Source organism: Pangasianodon hypophthalmus, chromosome 1 (assembly GCF_027358585.1).
Source record: "Pangasianodon hypophthalmus isolate fPanHyp1 chromosome 1, fPanHyp1.pri, whole genome shotgun sequence".
Classification (NCBI taxonomy): domain Eukaryota; kingdom Metazoa; phylum Chordata; class Actinopteri; order Siluriformes; family Pangasiidae; genus Pangasianodon; species Pangasianodon hypophthalmus.
Window position 1 is genome coordinate 16,616,514 of NC_069710.1, and position 15,032 is coordinate 16,631,545.

Here is a 15,032-nt window from a genome sequence, read left to right on the forward strand (position 1 = left end):
ATCAGGCCTGCTTCTGGAGGAACGCTGGTCATTTCTTCTACAGAGTCATAGCCATGTAGGTCAGGATTGAAAACTGATCAGAGATTCAAACAGAGATACGTATGTATTTGGTACATGGCACACTTGTGCACTTGTAGTTTGTAGCAACATAATCAAAGTGTGGCTCATGTCTGATGGATCCAATATATTCAGTACATCTCATCTAGAAAAAAAGGAACCTTTACTTTTATATTCTGTATAGTTCAAATGACCCATTTTAATGTTCTACTTTTTCACCAGTAAGCACATTTAACATAAGACTTGACATAGCTTGGCTGGATTTCTCTAATGAACACAAGGGAACCAAAGCATAAAGATATATTTCACAGACCTGACTGAGGTCTTTTTTTAGAGAATAATAAGGTGAAATAAGTATTAGAATGGCTGGTCTGGTGAATATGAAACAAAAGATGTTTGACAGTTCTACTTTTCTGGCAATAAAATAGAAAGAAATGGCCTGGCTCAGTGGGAAATCCATTGCAAAGTGAACAGAACATGAGCGTTAAACAAAGATGCTGACCAAGAGATTGAGATGAGATTGAGATCAGAAAGGGTAGACACAAATACAAATTAATCCTTTAATTCCCAATCTTATAAAGACGTATTAAATATCTAGTCTTAAATGTGACTGCTAAACACACAAAAAAAAAAAAAACACCTGATAAATTATACAACAGTTAGCCAGGGACAAAATAATGTCTCACATAAATATACAATTAATCAATTGTGGAAGTTGCACTATTTTTACTTCCTGTAAGGACCAAAATGTGGATGGAATTCAGCAATTCAGCAGTGATATGGTCAGAGTGAGTTAGGATGTGTTAAAGAAAGCTGACTGCAATATTTTTTTTTCCCTCAAACAGAATCAGTAGCTGAGAAAAGTGCAGAGGTGTTCTGTATGTGCTCTGAGAGAGTGAGTCAGATGGAGAATGTGTGCAAGGAGAAACACACTTACTGTCTCTCTTACACACACACACAGAGGTGGAGAAAAGCAGGCACATAGTGTGCATGCTTTTCTCCCTACTGTCAGTACATTATAGTGTCCTCAAAGGACAAGCAGGAGAGGAGGGGTAAAGAGGTCTTTTGCTACCATCTCATAACTGTCTTGTATTTCTGTTATTGATTGTTTTTGTCTAGGGTATTGACTGATTTGCAAGGGCAGTCTGAGTATAATAGAAAAATTACACTCCTTTGTCCTTTCACAAAAGATGCTGCTGTATGCTGCTGTGTTCCCCTGTGGCTATGGACGTCCTGCAGGATGCAGGCTTCTTTATTTGCAGGGAGAGGAAGAAAGTTCTGGCTGTTGCAGTGTCAACAGAGACATGAATCTAGCTTTGTCTTGTGCTTGTGGCATGGCGGAATCACTTTCTAGATTGATTCTATTGATAGAGGCATACACTCACTGAGCACTCTTTAGGAACACTATATTAATACTGGGTAGGGCCTCACTTTGCTCTCAAAAGAGCTTCAATTCTTCATGGCATGGATTCCACAAGATGTTGGAAACATTCCTTTGAGATTCTGGTCCACGGTGTCATGATTGCATCACACAATTCCTGTAGATTTTTCAGGTGCACTTTCATGCTGTGAATCTCCTGTTCTACCACATCCCAAAGGCATTCGATTGGATTCAAACTGAGTGACTGGGAAGGCCACTGAAGAACTCATTGTCATGTTCATCAAACCAGTTTGAGATGAGTTTTGCTTTGGTGCATTATCATGCTGGAAGTAGCCATTAGAAGGTGGATAAATTGTGGCCATGAAGGGATGCACATGGTCAGCTACAATACTCAAATAGGCTGTGGCATTCAAGTGATGGTTGATTGGTATTAACGGGTTCAAAGTGTGCCAAGAAAACATTCCCCACACCATTACACTACTTCCACCAACCTGGACTGTTGACACAAGGCAGGTTGGGTCCATGGATTCATGCCGTTGGTGCCAAATTCTGACCCTACCGTCTGTGTGCATCAGCAGAAATTGAGATTCAACAGACCAAGCTACATTTTTTACTGGACAAACTGCCCAGTATTGGTGAGCCTGTGCCCACTGCAGCCTCAGCTTTCTGTTTTTGGCTGACAGAAGTAGAACCTGACGTGGTCTTCTGCTGTTGTAGCCCATCTGCCTCAATGTTTAACGTGTTGTGAATTCTGAGATGCTTTTCTGCTCACCACAATTGTACGGAGTTGTTATCTGAGGTAGTTTAGACTTTGTCAGCTCAAACCAGTCTGGCCATTCTCTGTTGACCTCTCTCATCATCAAGGCATTTCTGTCTGCAGAACTGCCACTCACTAGATTTTTTTTTTCCTTATTGCAACATTCTGAGTAAAGTCTAGAGACTGTTTGTGTGAAAATCCCAAGAGATCAGCTGGCACCAACAATCATGCCACAAACAAAATCACAGATCACATTTTTCCCCATTCTAATGGTTGATGTGAATATTACCCAAAACTACTGGCTCGTATCTGCACGATTTTATGCATTTCACTACTCACACGATTGGCTGATTAGATAATTGCATGAATGAATAGTTGTTTTTTTTTTTTTTTTTTTTTTTTTAACTTTATTTACAGAGATTGGGGGGGGGTATCTTCTATGTATCTTCTATGTATAAAGAAGATACATATCACAATGAGTTGTGGATTTTTAACCATTTTTTAAACACATAGACCTTAATAACCAGGATAATAATGAGCATACCCACATGAGCAATTCAATCTGACTCTTCCCTTCCCTTCTTGCCAACTTTTGTTTTACATTTTTGTGAATTTGGTACTGTTTACTAATTATAGGGATGGTGCATTACAGATGTTATTTTGTCTTCTGTTTTGATAGAAACCTAGAAAAGCGAGTGATAACTTATAAAACCCAGAATAACAGGAAAGGAATTATAGTAAAATACAGTAACTACCTCTAGCCATGAGAATCATTCATCGGTCACAAAAATGATTGAGTGATCGTTACTTTGAATTACTTTACTACATGTGCCCATGTAATAAGCCATGATGTGTAACCCCTTGTATGTGTGTTTCAGGTGATGGTTTTCGTCCATGCCCGGAACTCCACTGTGCGCACGGCCATGTCTCTGATTGAGATGGCCAAGAACCGAGGAGAGTCATCGTTCTTCCAGCCAGAGCAGGGACCAGATTATGGCCACTGTGAGAAGCAGGTACGCAACACCACTGACCTTACTTCGGTGTTAAATTAATGAACATAAATGTAACTGTACAGTAAGTGTGTGTACATGTGTGTAAATTTCAAAGGGAAAAAAAAGCTGTCTGGTGCACAAAATGTCAACCACAATGTGCTTTTTCAGAAAGTAAACAATATATCTTGTGATAGTTCACTATTCTGAGTATACAGCGGTAAGGCAAAGTGATAAGTGTGTGTTTAATTTGTAATAGCCTCCCTCTGGCAATGGCTCGGCCACTCTCTCTTCTTCTTTTTCCGCATGGATCGGTGGTCAACTCACGGCGTGATTCTGTGGAGCTTCGCCGTGGAGAAACGGAGTGAAAGTTATTTATGAACACTTATTCATGAGCTCTAAAGCAGAGGAAAGGGAGAGAAATTGAGGTCAGTCACCTTCGCAAGCTCCGCTCCTCAGGGGGAGAGCGGTAAACAGTCTGAGGGAGGCCAAGTGGTCGCGGCCTCGTTGGAAATGAAGCCTGAAGACGCAGTGCTAAACTTTTCCCACACTGCTGCATTAGAGACTGAGCTGAGACAATTAGAAATCTGCTGAGGGCACAACCTTCAGCTCAGGTGTAGAGGCCAGCTGCTTAGTCTAACAGAATGCCCTCCTACTGCATGGACCATGCACCACTTCAGCTGCCGTGAGCCAGGCTGTCTGAACAAGTGCTCTGCTTATTCAGAGTTAATCAAGAAGGCTTTAGACCCAAAGGCTTATGCATTCATTATTGACCACATTAACAAGAATGTTAGCCTCTCTAGCTGTTGGTCTTAGAGCTACTGTGTGATCTCTGTGCCCTGTTACTTTTTTCTGTTGCAGTAGATTCCTTTTATTTTTTAGATAAAATATTCATTTCTTTCGATGGACCGATTCATTTCCTGAATGTTCATTTTCATCAGTCGCTCCAATCATTCCAAAAATGCTCTGTTCTTTCTAAGTGACCGTAATAAGTGTGAAGTGGCCTGGCACTGTGTTTAATTTAGAAACATTTTTGTGTTACATAGCGCTGATCTCTGAGTGAAGGAGTGCTGTGGTTGCAGTTGAAATAGCATCAGTTTTTGTGCATGACTTTCCCAGACAGCAAATTTTGGATTTAGAAAGGATTTCATTGCTCGATCCAAGACAATAGTGAAACTCCAAACCAGTTTGCACTCTGCATGCAGATGTCTTTACAGAACTCGTACCGGTTCTCTTCAGCCTGTTGAAAGCACAAAATCTAACAGAAAAGTTATTTGAAATGGAGTTTAATGCTGAAAATTGTCTTGAAGTACTCACTTGTGATCATTAAAGGATTTGTCAAAAGTGTCTAAAAGCTGCTAGTGTTTTCCCTCCAGTACAGAACATACTGTTCAATAATACCACAACTAAAATGTGACTTCTCTCTTCAGTTCCCCCCATCTGTCATCTCGCGGTTGTGCTCCATCAGGAGCAAAGACATGTGGGTCTGTTGGTTAGGAGTGGCAGCTGTGAGAAGGTTGGAGAGTGTGTGTGCACGTGTGTGTGTGTGTGTGTGTGTGTGTGTGTGTGTGTGTATGTGCGTGCTAAGAACAGCATTTGTCCCCCGCAGCACTAGCTGGGCTGGGGTGGTAGTGGAGAGAGAGAGAGAAAGATGCTGTGCAGTAGAGAGTGAGCTCTGGCTTCATTAGGATCTGTCCGCGGAGGCGCAGGCAGAAGCGGCCCATGATGGATTAGACTCATCCTGACTGCACGCAGGCAGAGGGGATCAATAAGCAGCTGGAGAGGCAGCTCCTCGCTTCTGTTCTCCTCTCTCTAGGTTAATGCTGCTCACTGGACAAACATGAAAACGCCTCCATCCAGGACCAGCCCGGTGTCTGTGTGGGTGTGTGTGTGTGTGTGTGTGTGTGTGTGTGTGTGTGTGTGTGTGTGTGTGTGTTATAACACTGGAGTCTGGGTGATGAAAATGTCAGGGTGCATGTTGATGAAAATAGCTAATCATGTGAGAGAGCCATGTGATATGTGTGTGGACTTTTGTGTTGTTAATGGGGAAATGTGAATGTACAGCTGGGTGAGATTTCTGGTTAATTAGCTTAAACTCACACTGAAAATATGAGGGAAATCTAACCTTTAATTGAAGTAAAAACTTGCTCAATACTCAATACTCGAACATAATCAATAATTAGACCCTACTTTGGACAAAATGTAACTGAAGAACAGTGCCCTTTATATTTCATACCTTAGGAACTCTTAAGCTGTCATCCATGACTCCCTGTTTCACCAAATATGAGGATGGAAATGCCAATGAAAATGACCATATCCACTGGAATTTGCAATAATAGAGAAGTTTAAAGCATCCAGAGCTGTAATGAACCTGCCTGGAAGAGGATGCAAGTGTATTTTGCTCCCACGCTCAGTGAGAAAGATGATTAGAGAGGCAAACATTTTTCCAAAGATCATGGTTAGAGAGTTGCAGAAGCATTTTGAGGTCACCAAATCTCCAACTCTAAGCACCAAACATAAGCACCTGGGGTTTGCTAGATGCTACTGGAACTGGAACTGGAACTGAACCCAGGTTCTATGGTCAGATAAGATAAAAGTAGAGCTGTTTTGCCAAGGTGGTATGGCGGAGGATCTGTGAGGATGTGGGCCTGTTTTTCATCCAAAGGAGCAGTTAGGATACATGGCATCATAGACTCTATGACATGACATATTAAATGAAAATCTGGCTGCCTCTTCCAAGAAACAAAAATCAAGCTTGTAACTCCAGATGTGAACCTATGGGGTGAGCCGGGTGAGAGTGTACAAGAGAAGACTGTGGAGGATCTGAGAGTCTGTACTGAGGAGTCTCGGCTTCATTGCTCTCCGTTCTCCGATTTCATCAGGCATTATGGCAGACGACTCATTGCTGTTATGTTGGCAAAGAAGATTGCACAGAATACTAAAGGCAGGGGTGCCATAATTGTTACACATTTTTTGACACGAGTTTTCTTGTTTGTTTGTTTAATTAATAGAATACATTCAATTAAAGGTTCGATTTTTTCCTCATATTTTCAGTGTGAAATGAAGTTAATTAACCACGAAAACACGTTTTCATAATCGTTTAAAACCACATTTACCAAGGGTGCCAATAATTCTGGAGCTGTGTGTGTGTGTGTTTAGATAAGATCTGGGATGTATAAACACTCAGGGGTGGAGCTGGTTCTCTCTTAGGAGAGTGCTGCACACTAACTTTATATTTAAATCTCCCAGCACAAGGCAGAGTGATGCATTTAATAACCTTTACCTTGATCCCAGGGGCTTTGCCAAGATAAATGCTTCTTTCAGTGTCTTCTCTAATCCGCTTTCTATTTATAAGGGCCAGGTATAAATAAACGTAATGCATCTCATTGCTCTCATTTCTGCTACTGAACGCAGAGCTGGAGCCGCAAGGTTATGTTTTTACATACAACAAACATGATAAACTTCATATCATTCAGCTGTCGAAATCAGTCTGCGTGTTTGCGCGTGTTGATGAATATGTCATAATATGTCATGTTATACTGTCTGAAAACTATGGTTATGATTTGGACTGTTTGAGAGACCAGGCTGAAAGTGAGCCCAGGTGATTCTGTGAAATGCATTTTGGGTTGTAGGTGTTTCTGTGGACGTGTTGAGCTTTTCATGCTAAAGTAGAGGTTCATAAAGGTTGAGACGGATTAAACACTTTGGTCAGCTCACAGCTCCGACCTCTCTGGCCTCAATCACGTGGGTGAGCCTATCTCAGTAGCACTTATCCTCTGATATTCCACTGCTTGTTTGCTTATGAAAATTTCCCCTTATTATTATTTATGTTTTTAATCCTCTGTATGCATGTGCAGTACAAATCCAGCAGCTATAAGGTCAATTATATAATTTGGCCCTATTTATTCTGCTTTAAAAGTTAGAAGTGAGCCCACTACATATCTCCCTCGCACTGTTCATTAATTTGCTCCATCACTTAGCTTGAAGAGGCTGTCAATCAGGCTTAAATATCTTAATGCACTCACTTGAATAAGCGATAGTGGGAAATAGCAGTAATAATGGCGGTTTATCATGCTGCTGTCTATGCAGAGCACTCTCTGTTAAATAGCAAAAGTTTCTAATTGAGTGGGGATGTGCATGGGTGTTTAAGTGGATGTTGAAATGAGGGATGTGTGTGCATGGGGGAGAGAGTGAGTGAGAGAGAGATAGATAGAGGGATAGTAGGAAAGGGATAGAAAGAGGTTGTCTAAGACAAATATATTTTGATTATTAAATCAACAGGAACACAGAGCCCCCATACAGTAAATAGTCTGATTAATAAGTCTATATAATTATTCCCCTCCATAGAGGATTAACGAACTACCTCTTCAGACAGTATCTGGGACAGCACTTGTTTGTATTATTTGTGTTATCTACACTGGCATTTATTGTTTATGCACGTGCTTGGGTTTGAATTAGGATTGTGCAGTGTCACAGTTAGTCCCAGTGTATGATCAGACAGTTACCTCTCTGCTGACATTTTCAAAATACTGATTAAAATGCATTTCCGTCTATCTCGCTCTACCTGTTCATTTTTTCTACCTGATTTTTTTTTTTCTGTACACCAGCGGTTCCCACCTCATTTGTGTCCACAACCTGCTCCTACCGGACTCGCCCTAAATCATACTACAGCATCCTCCATTTCTCTGCGCAGGGGTTGCGGACCACACTGAAAACCCTTTGGCTGCGTAATCCACTACTGTTATAAACACATTACATTGCTACGTCTGCTGGCACTCCTAGCATATTCGTAACGTTATCATACTCAACAGCTATAAAAGGCACAGACGAACATGGCCTTGCTGACCAGAACTAAACAAACCTCCTGTCTATTTTTGGCTAAGCAGAGCTGGACACTGCCACACTTTTTTTCCCAACTCGGTGCACTGCCTTTCCTCGTAGACAATCTTTCTTTCAGCTTAGAATGCCAACATCAGAAGTACTGACAGTGTGAGAGATTATGGAAAAGATGTTCTCAAAATACCTCTCTAAGAAAGAACAACAACGATTAGACTGTCACAATTTTGTTACCTGCCAATTCTTACCCACCAGCCACCTCTCCCCTGTCTTCTAGGAAGGGGGTAATCTAACACGTGCTTCCTCCAAGACACAAGGCAACCAAAAGCATCTTTTCTAACTGCTGCCCATGCTGCATCATAGGACAGCATTAAACACTTAGAGGTCTTTTGCGTACATGAGCTCAAAGATGCACAACAAATGGCTAGTGTTGCTGTGATTGACAGAGGAGAGAGAGTACGGCATCCCTCCAACCCAGAGAACATAGCCGATTAATACCATGATAGCAGTTATCATAACGAGAAATACATGAAAACCACGCCTTATTTCAAAATTGTATTTTCTGTTACTGATTAGATCCTTCTAATACTTGAACAAACCAGCATCTTTTCAGCTCATGTAAGTGCTTTGTATCGTTGCTTTCTCAGCTGTTTGCACAGGATAAAAGCATCTACCAAATTACGAAAGCTAAAAGTAATGTAAATCTAATAAGTGTATAAATAAATGTATATAGTCAAAGTGCACAAGGTTGATGAGTAGATGTTATGTCATTTTTTTCACCCAGCACCGGACATGGCTCTGTACAGAATCCTGAGCACGAGCCACTTGAAGGACTTGAGTCTATAAATAGAAATGATGGATGGGGATTCCAGGCCGAGTCTCTGCCACAACTCCTACCCCATTTATTCTGCTTAGCACACAGCGACCTATTATCGCTAACGCACTGCATATGCCACAACACTGCTTAAATCCAGAGTGCAGCTGCAGTTATATAGCAAAACAGTAAAGTGTTGCTCTGAAGCAGCAGAGCCATGGCTGGTGTTTGTACCTTCACTGTAGCCTATAGTGACAGGCTTTGTGTAGAACATTAAGTCCTCTGTATAAGAGCAGACCACATTTTGTTGCAGGTGAAAATTGCCCCTACACAAGTTTCCTCTGTGCTGCACATGCTTCCTGCTCCCCCTTGAGCTGTTTGGAATCACTAAAGCCTGTTAAAGGGACCTTGTACTGGCAAGAAGGAGTGTGTAGGTTACACTAGAAATGCAGCTTACAGCAGGGTCATTGATCTGGTGAGAGGGAGGATGAGTCTGCGCTGTGTGTTGTGGGCATGTAGCTGAAAAAGCGGGCTGAAATTGTGAGGGGGTTGAAAAAAACATGCCCCTGGTTTGCCCCTCTCTCAGGGACCTGGCTGATATGGCAACCATGACCACAGCCGTGTTCAAAGCCAGACTGTGTTTCCTGCCTGTTCTACAGTAGCCTTCCTGATCCCTAATTCAGCAGCCGCCTTCCTGGAGTAAAGCCCTGGCTTTCAGCCCTCTGCCCCAGTCATGTCTCTCAGCACTCACTCATAGCCTTCCAGTCATCTGTCCAAAGATGGAGGACAGGAGACATCTAGTGATCAGATACGGTGCCTGCAGCCAGTTTGGCTATTAAGGTTATATTGAAAGCTGTAGTAGTCAAAACAGCTGAAGAGGACATTTTATTTCAGAAAGCTCTAGCTGTATTCATTTTTTTTCTTTGTCAGTCTTTGTGTATCAATCAGGAGGCAAAATTTGATTCTTACAGAGAGACAGGTTTTAGGTGAGACTGATGATTAGAAGATGCCTTTCCTGCAGTAGTGACTCACTGGTCCCTAGAAGGGGATGAGCTTTTTGAGACAGCATCTTGTCACTGTTGTTTTTTGCAGTAATGAACATGTGTTGATGTGGATGAAAGTTGGGCCTGCTGTCTGCGATTGGACTGCTCGGGTGGAGTTCTGATGGAGATTTTTAATGGATGGTGGAGACGGCAGGTGCTGCCGGCAGGCTGACAGTCTTCCTCTGTGATGCTCAAGTCACTGTGTACTCAAACACGCTTGTCAGCTTCCGTCCATTCGCTCAGCCCCCCACCGCCTGGGACGGGTCTGCAGTACAGGATTTAGCTCATTAATTTATATTGCCTGGAGTTTTTTTTTTCATCTATTTTTACATCACCACCTGAGGCTGTCTTTATCAGCTGCCGTCGAGGTGAGCTACGTTCTTGTCTCTGCAGCTTCCGAAGACCAAAGTATGACCCAAGTAGAGAGGAATGGTGTGTTGCATGCGCTTACACATCCAGAAATAAACTCCTCTCAGACACCGACTGTTTACCTTGCCTAGTTTTTTTTTTAATCAAATGAGTGTGGATAATTTGATTTTGATTGCTTCCTCATTATTCTCAGAAAGCTGTCAAGACTCACGCTTTAATCAAAGTTAATATATCTAAAGTGCCCTAAGGTTCTTTTAACGATGCAATAGCATGTATAAAATTTTATGTATTTATTTTCCAGTTCCTAAACAACCTCAGGTGGTAGGGCTGTAGTTAAGACTGCCATTCTCGAGTCCAAGGCTAGGACTAGCCAAGATTGAGTCAAGAGCGAGTATTAAAGAGTTCAAGGCCTGGTCAAGATCGAGTCCATATGAAAGCAAGGCGGAGTCAAGATCAAGACTGAAAACCATCAAGTCTTTACATCACCATCTATGTTCAAGTCAAGTGCAGTTTTGAAACCAGGCTCGAGTTCTATAACCCTAACCTCAGCTAACAATGTTACACCTTTTCAAAACTTATGTTTATGTCTATATTGTCTGTTATGTCTGTATATGTCTATATTGTTTACGAAGATGTTTAGAATTTTTTGTGATTTTTTTTTTTTTTTGCAATGCACATGGAAACACTAGAAAAATAAACCATGAGGAAAGTATGAATAAATGCTTAGAACATTAAAGTCAGTATTGTGCAGCTGCTGAAGGTTTGTGTTGGGGCCTGAGTGAGAGAGAGTGGGAGAAAGAGAGGAGAGAGAGTGTGTGAGCGTGTTTGAGTGGCAGCCCTTCATGCTCACCCACTCCTCTCATGCAATGTTAATGACTCTGTCAAACCATCAGTAGAAATATTATGACTATCAGCAGTCCCCAAATCAGTGCTGAGCTGCTTCCTCTCTGCTAATTTAAGAATGAGATGAGTTCTTTGGTGTGTGAATTCTTTTATTCTGAGTGATTAGAAGTCAGAAGGATGGTGCTGAAGGAGGCCGTTGTGATGCAGGCTGCAGCCCGATGGTGCTGAACGCTAGACATGCTCTGTGTCTTTGTAGTGTCCCTCTGCAGTGTAGTGGGTGTCTTTTCTGCTCTAGACTGAGGAACAGGTAATCAGCAGTGTCTGCTGTGGACTGCTATGCCCCGGCGTAGCGCATAGGGAGATGATCTCTCTACGGCAAGGCGTAATCAGGGTTGATCACAGAGCTGATGCGCTGCCACCTTGAATCCAGCCTGTGAATAGAGGAGGCTGTCCCTGCCTCGCTTTAACGGAGGATCCCATAACATAGCCTTAATGCTCCCTGACACCTCAAAGTAAACCTTATCTTAAGCATTTCCATTAGTGTGTGCAGCCTCCTGCCTGTGCATACCAGCACACTGTTTACAAAACAGACAAACAGATAGATAGATAGATGGCAATTATAATTAAAATGTAATTAAAAAATTTATGTCCTCGTAATTTTACTATATATAAAGTAGCAGTTCACTACTTAATACTTAATCTCATTCTAACACAATTATGGCACACAAAATGTGTTTAGAGCAAGGCTATTCATCTTTGTTTATACAGCCCTTTTCATTTTGAGTTTTAAATCTTAAACTGCTTGATATAGTAAGGTCAAAAAATCTATTTATGATAAGGCACAGAAAAAAGAGTTAATGACAACATTAATGAGAATTAATCACGAATTAATTAACTGGAAAGGTATGAGAATTACTCTGTGTCATGAAAACTTAATTGAACAAAGACCCAAGGCTAGGAATAGGCCAAGGTAAACAAGTATGTTTTTAATCTGGATTTAAAAGCAATTACTGAGCTAGCATGCCTACTGTTCTCTGGAACAATCTTCTAGAGTTTAGGGGGCGACCTAAGAAAATAGTCTTGGGGCTTGAGCTTTGAGATTAGGCTTGCCTCAGCTGAGCGAAGTCCTTGGGATGGGTCATACACAGGGCACTTTCTTTTTCTTTTTCTTTTTTGATGCCTATTCAGCTTCTCCCTCAGAAAAGATGAATCATGCTGTGTCTGATCGTGGCTCCTCACATATATTCACATTATATTTCATAACGAACAACTTTATAGAGCAATCACGTCAGGTTGACACAGGTTGAATATGGCTAAACAAACGAATATCCATTAGTCCATTCGTGTTTGACTTACCGGTTTTAATCAGTTTTTATTAATCAATTTTTTCTTAACTTTGAGAAAGACATTTGGGTTTTAATAATGTTGGCTGACTCAGCTCGAAAACTGTCATGCCTTGGTATCTCACCAGCAAAGCTTTAAATAATAATTTGAATGTTGGCTTTTCTTGCAGTGAATAATAGGAGTGGTACACCAAAAATTTCATATAGTGAATGTTCACTGTTTAATATAAATATCAGCGCTAATTTACATTACACTGTGTGCACAATTATTAGGCAAGTTGTATTTTTGAGGATAAATTTTGTTATTGTACAACTACAGTGCTCTTGGTCAATCCAAAATGTTAACAAACCCTCAAACCTGAACATGTAAGTAGTAAAAGTGAAGTTTTGGCTTTCTTAAGAGAATATCTACATGTACACCAGTATTAGGCAACTATTAGTGTGCAGAATTATTATGCAACTAAATGACAAAGATTTACCCATCTCACTTGTTTATTTTCACCTGTCAAAGTCAGAATAATAAACAAACTCAAAATTTACAAATAAACATTTCTGAAATTTCAAAAAGAAAACCTCAGTGACCAGTATAGCCACCCTTCTTTTCAATAACAGTCACAAGCCTTCCATTCACAGAGTCAGTCAGTTTCTTGATCTGCTCAGAATCAACTTTTTGTGCAGCCGCAACCACAGCCTCCCAGGCACTGTTCAGAGAGGTGTACTGTTTACCCTCACTATAAATTTCCTGCTTAAGAAGGGCCCAAAAGTTCTCAATAGGGTTTAAGTCAGGTGAAGAAGGGGGCCATGTCATTAGTTTTTCATCTTTAAGGCCTTTACTGGCCAGCCACGCAGTGGAGTACTTTGATGCATGTGATGGAGCGTTGTCTTGCATAAAAATCAAAGTCTTCTTGAAAGATGCAGACTTTTTCCTGTACCACTGCTTGAAGAAAGTGTTTTCTAAAAATTGGCAGTAGGTCTGAGAGTTGATTTTGAGTCCATTTTCAACCCAAAAAGGTCCAACTAGTTCATCTTTAATAATACCTGCCCATACCAGTACCCCACCTCCACCTTGCTGGCGTCTGAGTCGAAGCGGAGCTCTGTGTCCGTTACTGATCCAACCACGGGCCCATCCATCTGGTCCGTCAAGAGTCACTCTCATCTCATCAGTCCACAAAACCTTCGAAAAATCTGTCTTCAGATATTTCTTGGCCCATTCTTAACGTTTCAACTTATGTGTCTTGTTCAGAGGTGGTCAGGTTTCAGCTTTTCTTACCTTGGCCATGTCTCTGAGAACTGAACACCTCATACTTCTTGACACTCCAGGTAGGTTGCAGTTGTGGAATATGGCAGCACTGGAGGATAATGGGTTCCTGGTAGCTTCATGTTTGATTCTTCTCAAATCTTTGGTGGTTAACTTGCGTCTTCTCGACACGTTTCTTGCGACCCTGTTGACTATTTGCTACAAAACGTTTGATGGTTCTATGATCACGCCCCAATATCTTAGATATTTCAAGAGTGCTGCATCCCTGTGAAAGACTTTTTACAATTTTTGACTTTTCAGAGTCAGTTAAATCTCTTTTTTGGCCCATTTTTCCTGAGGAGAAGAATCTGCCTAATAATTATGCACACCTTGATATAGGGTGTTGATCTCCTTAGGCCACACCCTACACCATACAAACAAATACTATCACCTGATATGCATTAATTCCAATAAGCATTCAAGTTTATACAGCTTGGAGTTGGAAATTATGGATAAAATGATGATATGGTCAAAATACTCACTTGCCTAATAATTGTGCACACAGTGTATGTGTTTAGTGAAGAGGTCTTCCTTGTACAATGTATACATACACTGTACAAGGAAGACCTCTTCACTAAACACGTAATGTAAATTAGCACTGATTTTCTAAAATAATAATAATAATAATAATTTAGTGCTGTTTTTGTTGCTGTACTAATTTGTTGTATTAACTCCTCTCTAACTTGATTCTAGCTTGATAATATTTTAGACTGATCTGTTTGTACTAGCATGAGAATATGTTTTTGATAAAGACTACAAAGCACTTGTTAAAGTGTCAATGATTATGTTGGAAATGTAAATGTACAGAGGGTTGTGTGCAAACACAGTAGGCCAGGTTAGGAATATGAAACTGCCTAGATTCTCCTATTCATGCCTACTCTACACTCACCGGCCTCTTAGGAATATTAGGAATTCCTTAATAATTCTGATTAGGACCCCCTTTGCTCTCAGAACAGCCTCAATTCTTTTTGGCATGGATTCCACAAGGTGTTGCAAACATTCGTTTGAGATTGTGGTCAATGTTGGCATGATTACATCACGTAATTGCTGTGGATTTGTCAGCTGCACATTCATTCTGTGAATCTCCTGTTCTAACAGTTTGAGATAACTTGTGCTTTGTGACTGCAAATTATCATGCTTGAAGTAGCTGTAATAAAATGGGTAAATTGTGTCCAAAAAGGGATGCACATGGTCAGCAACAATATTCAGAGAGCCTGTGGCATTCAAACAATCCTCGATTAGTATTAAGCAGCCTAGTGTGTGCCAAGAAAATATTCCACACACCATTACACTTCCACCAGCA

General features: G+C 41.0%; 1 protein-coding gene across 1 annotated transcript in view; it reads left to right on the top strand.

The window, feature by feature from the left end:
* Positions 1-15,032, top strand: part of ascc3 (activating signal cointegrator 1 complex subunit 3) — a 148,885-nt gene that overhangs the window by 90,492 nt on the left and 43,361 nt on the right. Inside the window, exon 14 of the mRNA XM_026926265.3 lies at positions 3,074-3,208. Within this exon, the coding sequence (XP_026782066.3) occupies positions 3,074-3,208 (135 nt within the window). The remainder of the gene's footprint in view (positions 1-3,073; positions 3,209-15,032) is intronic.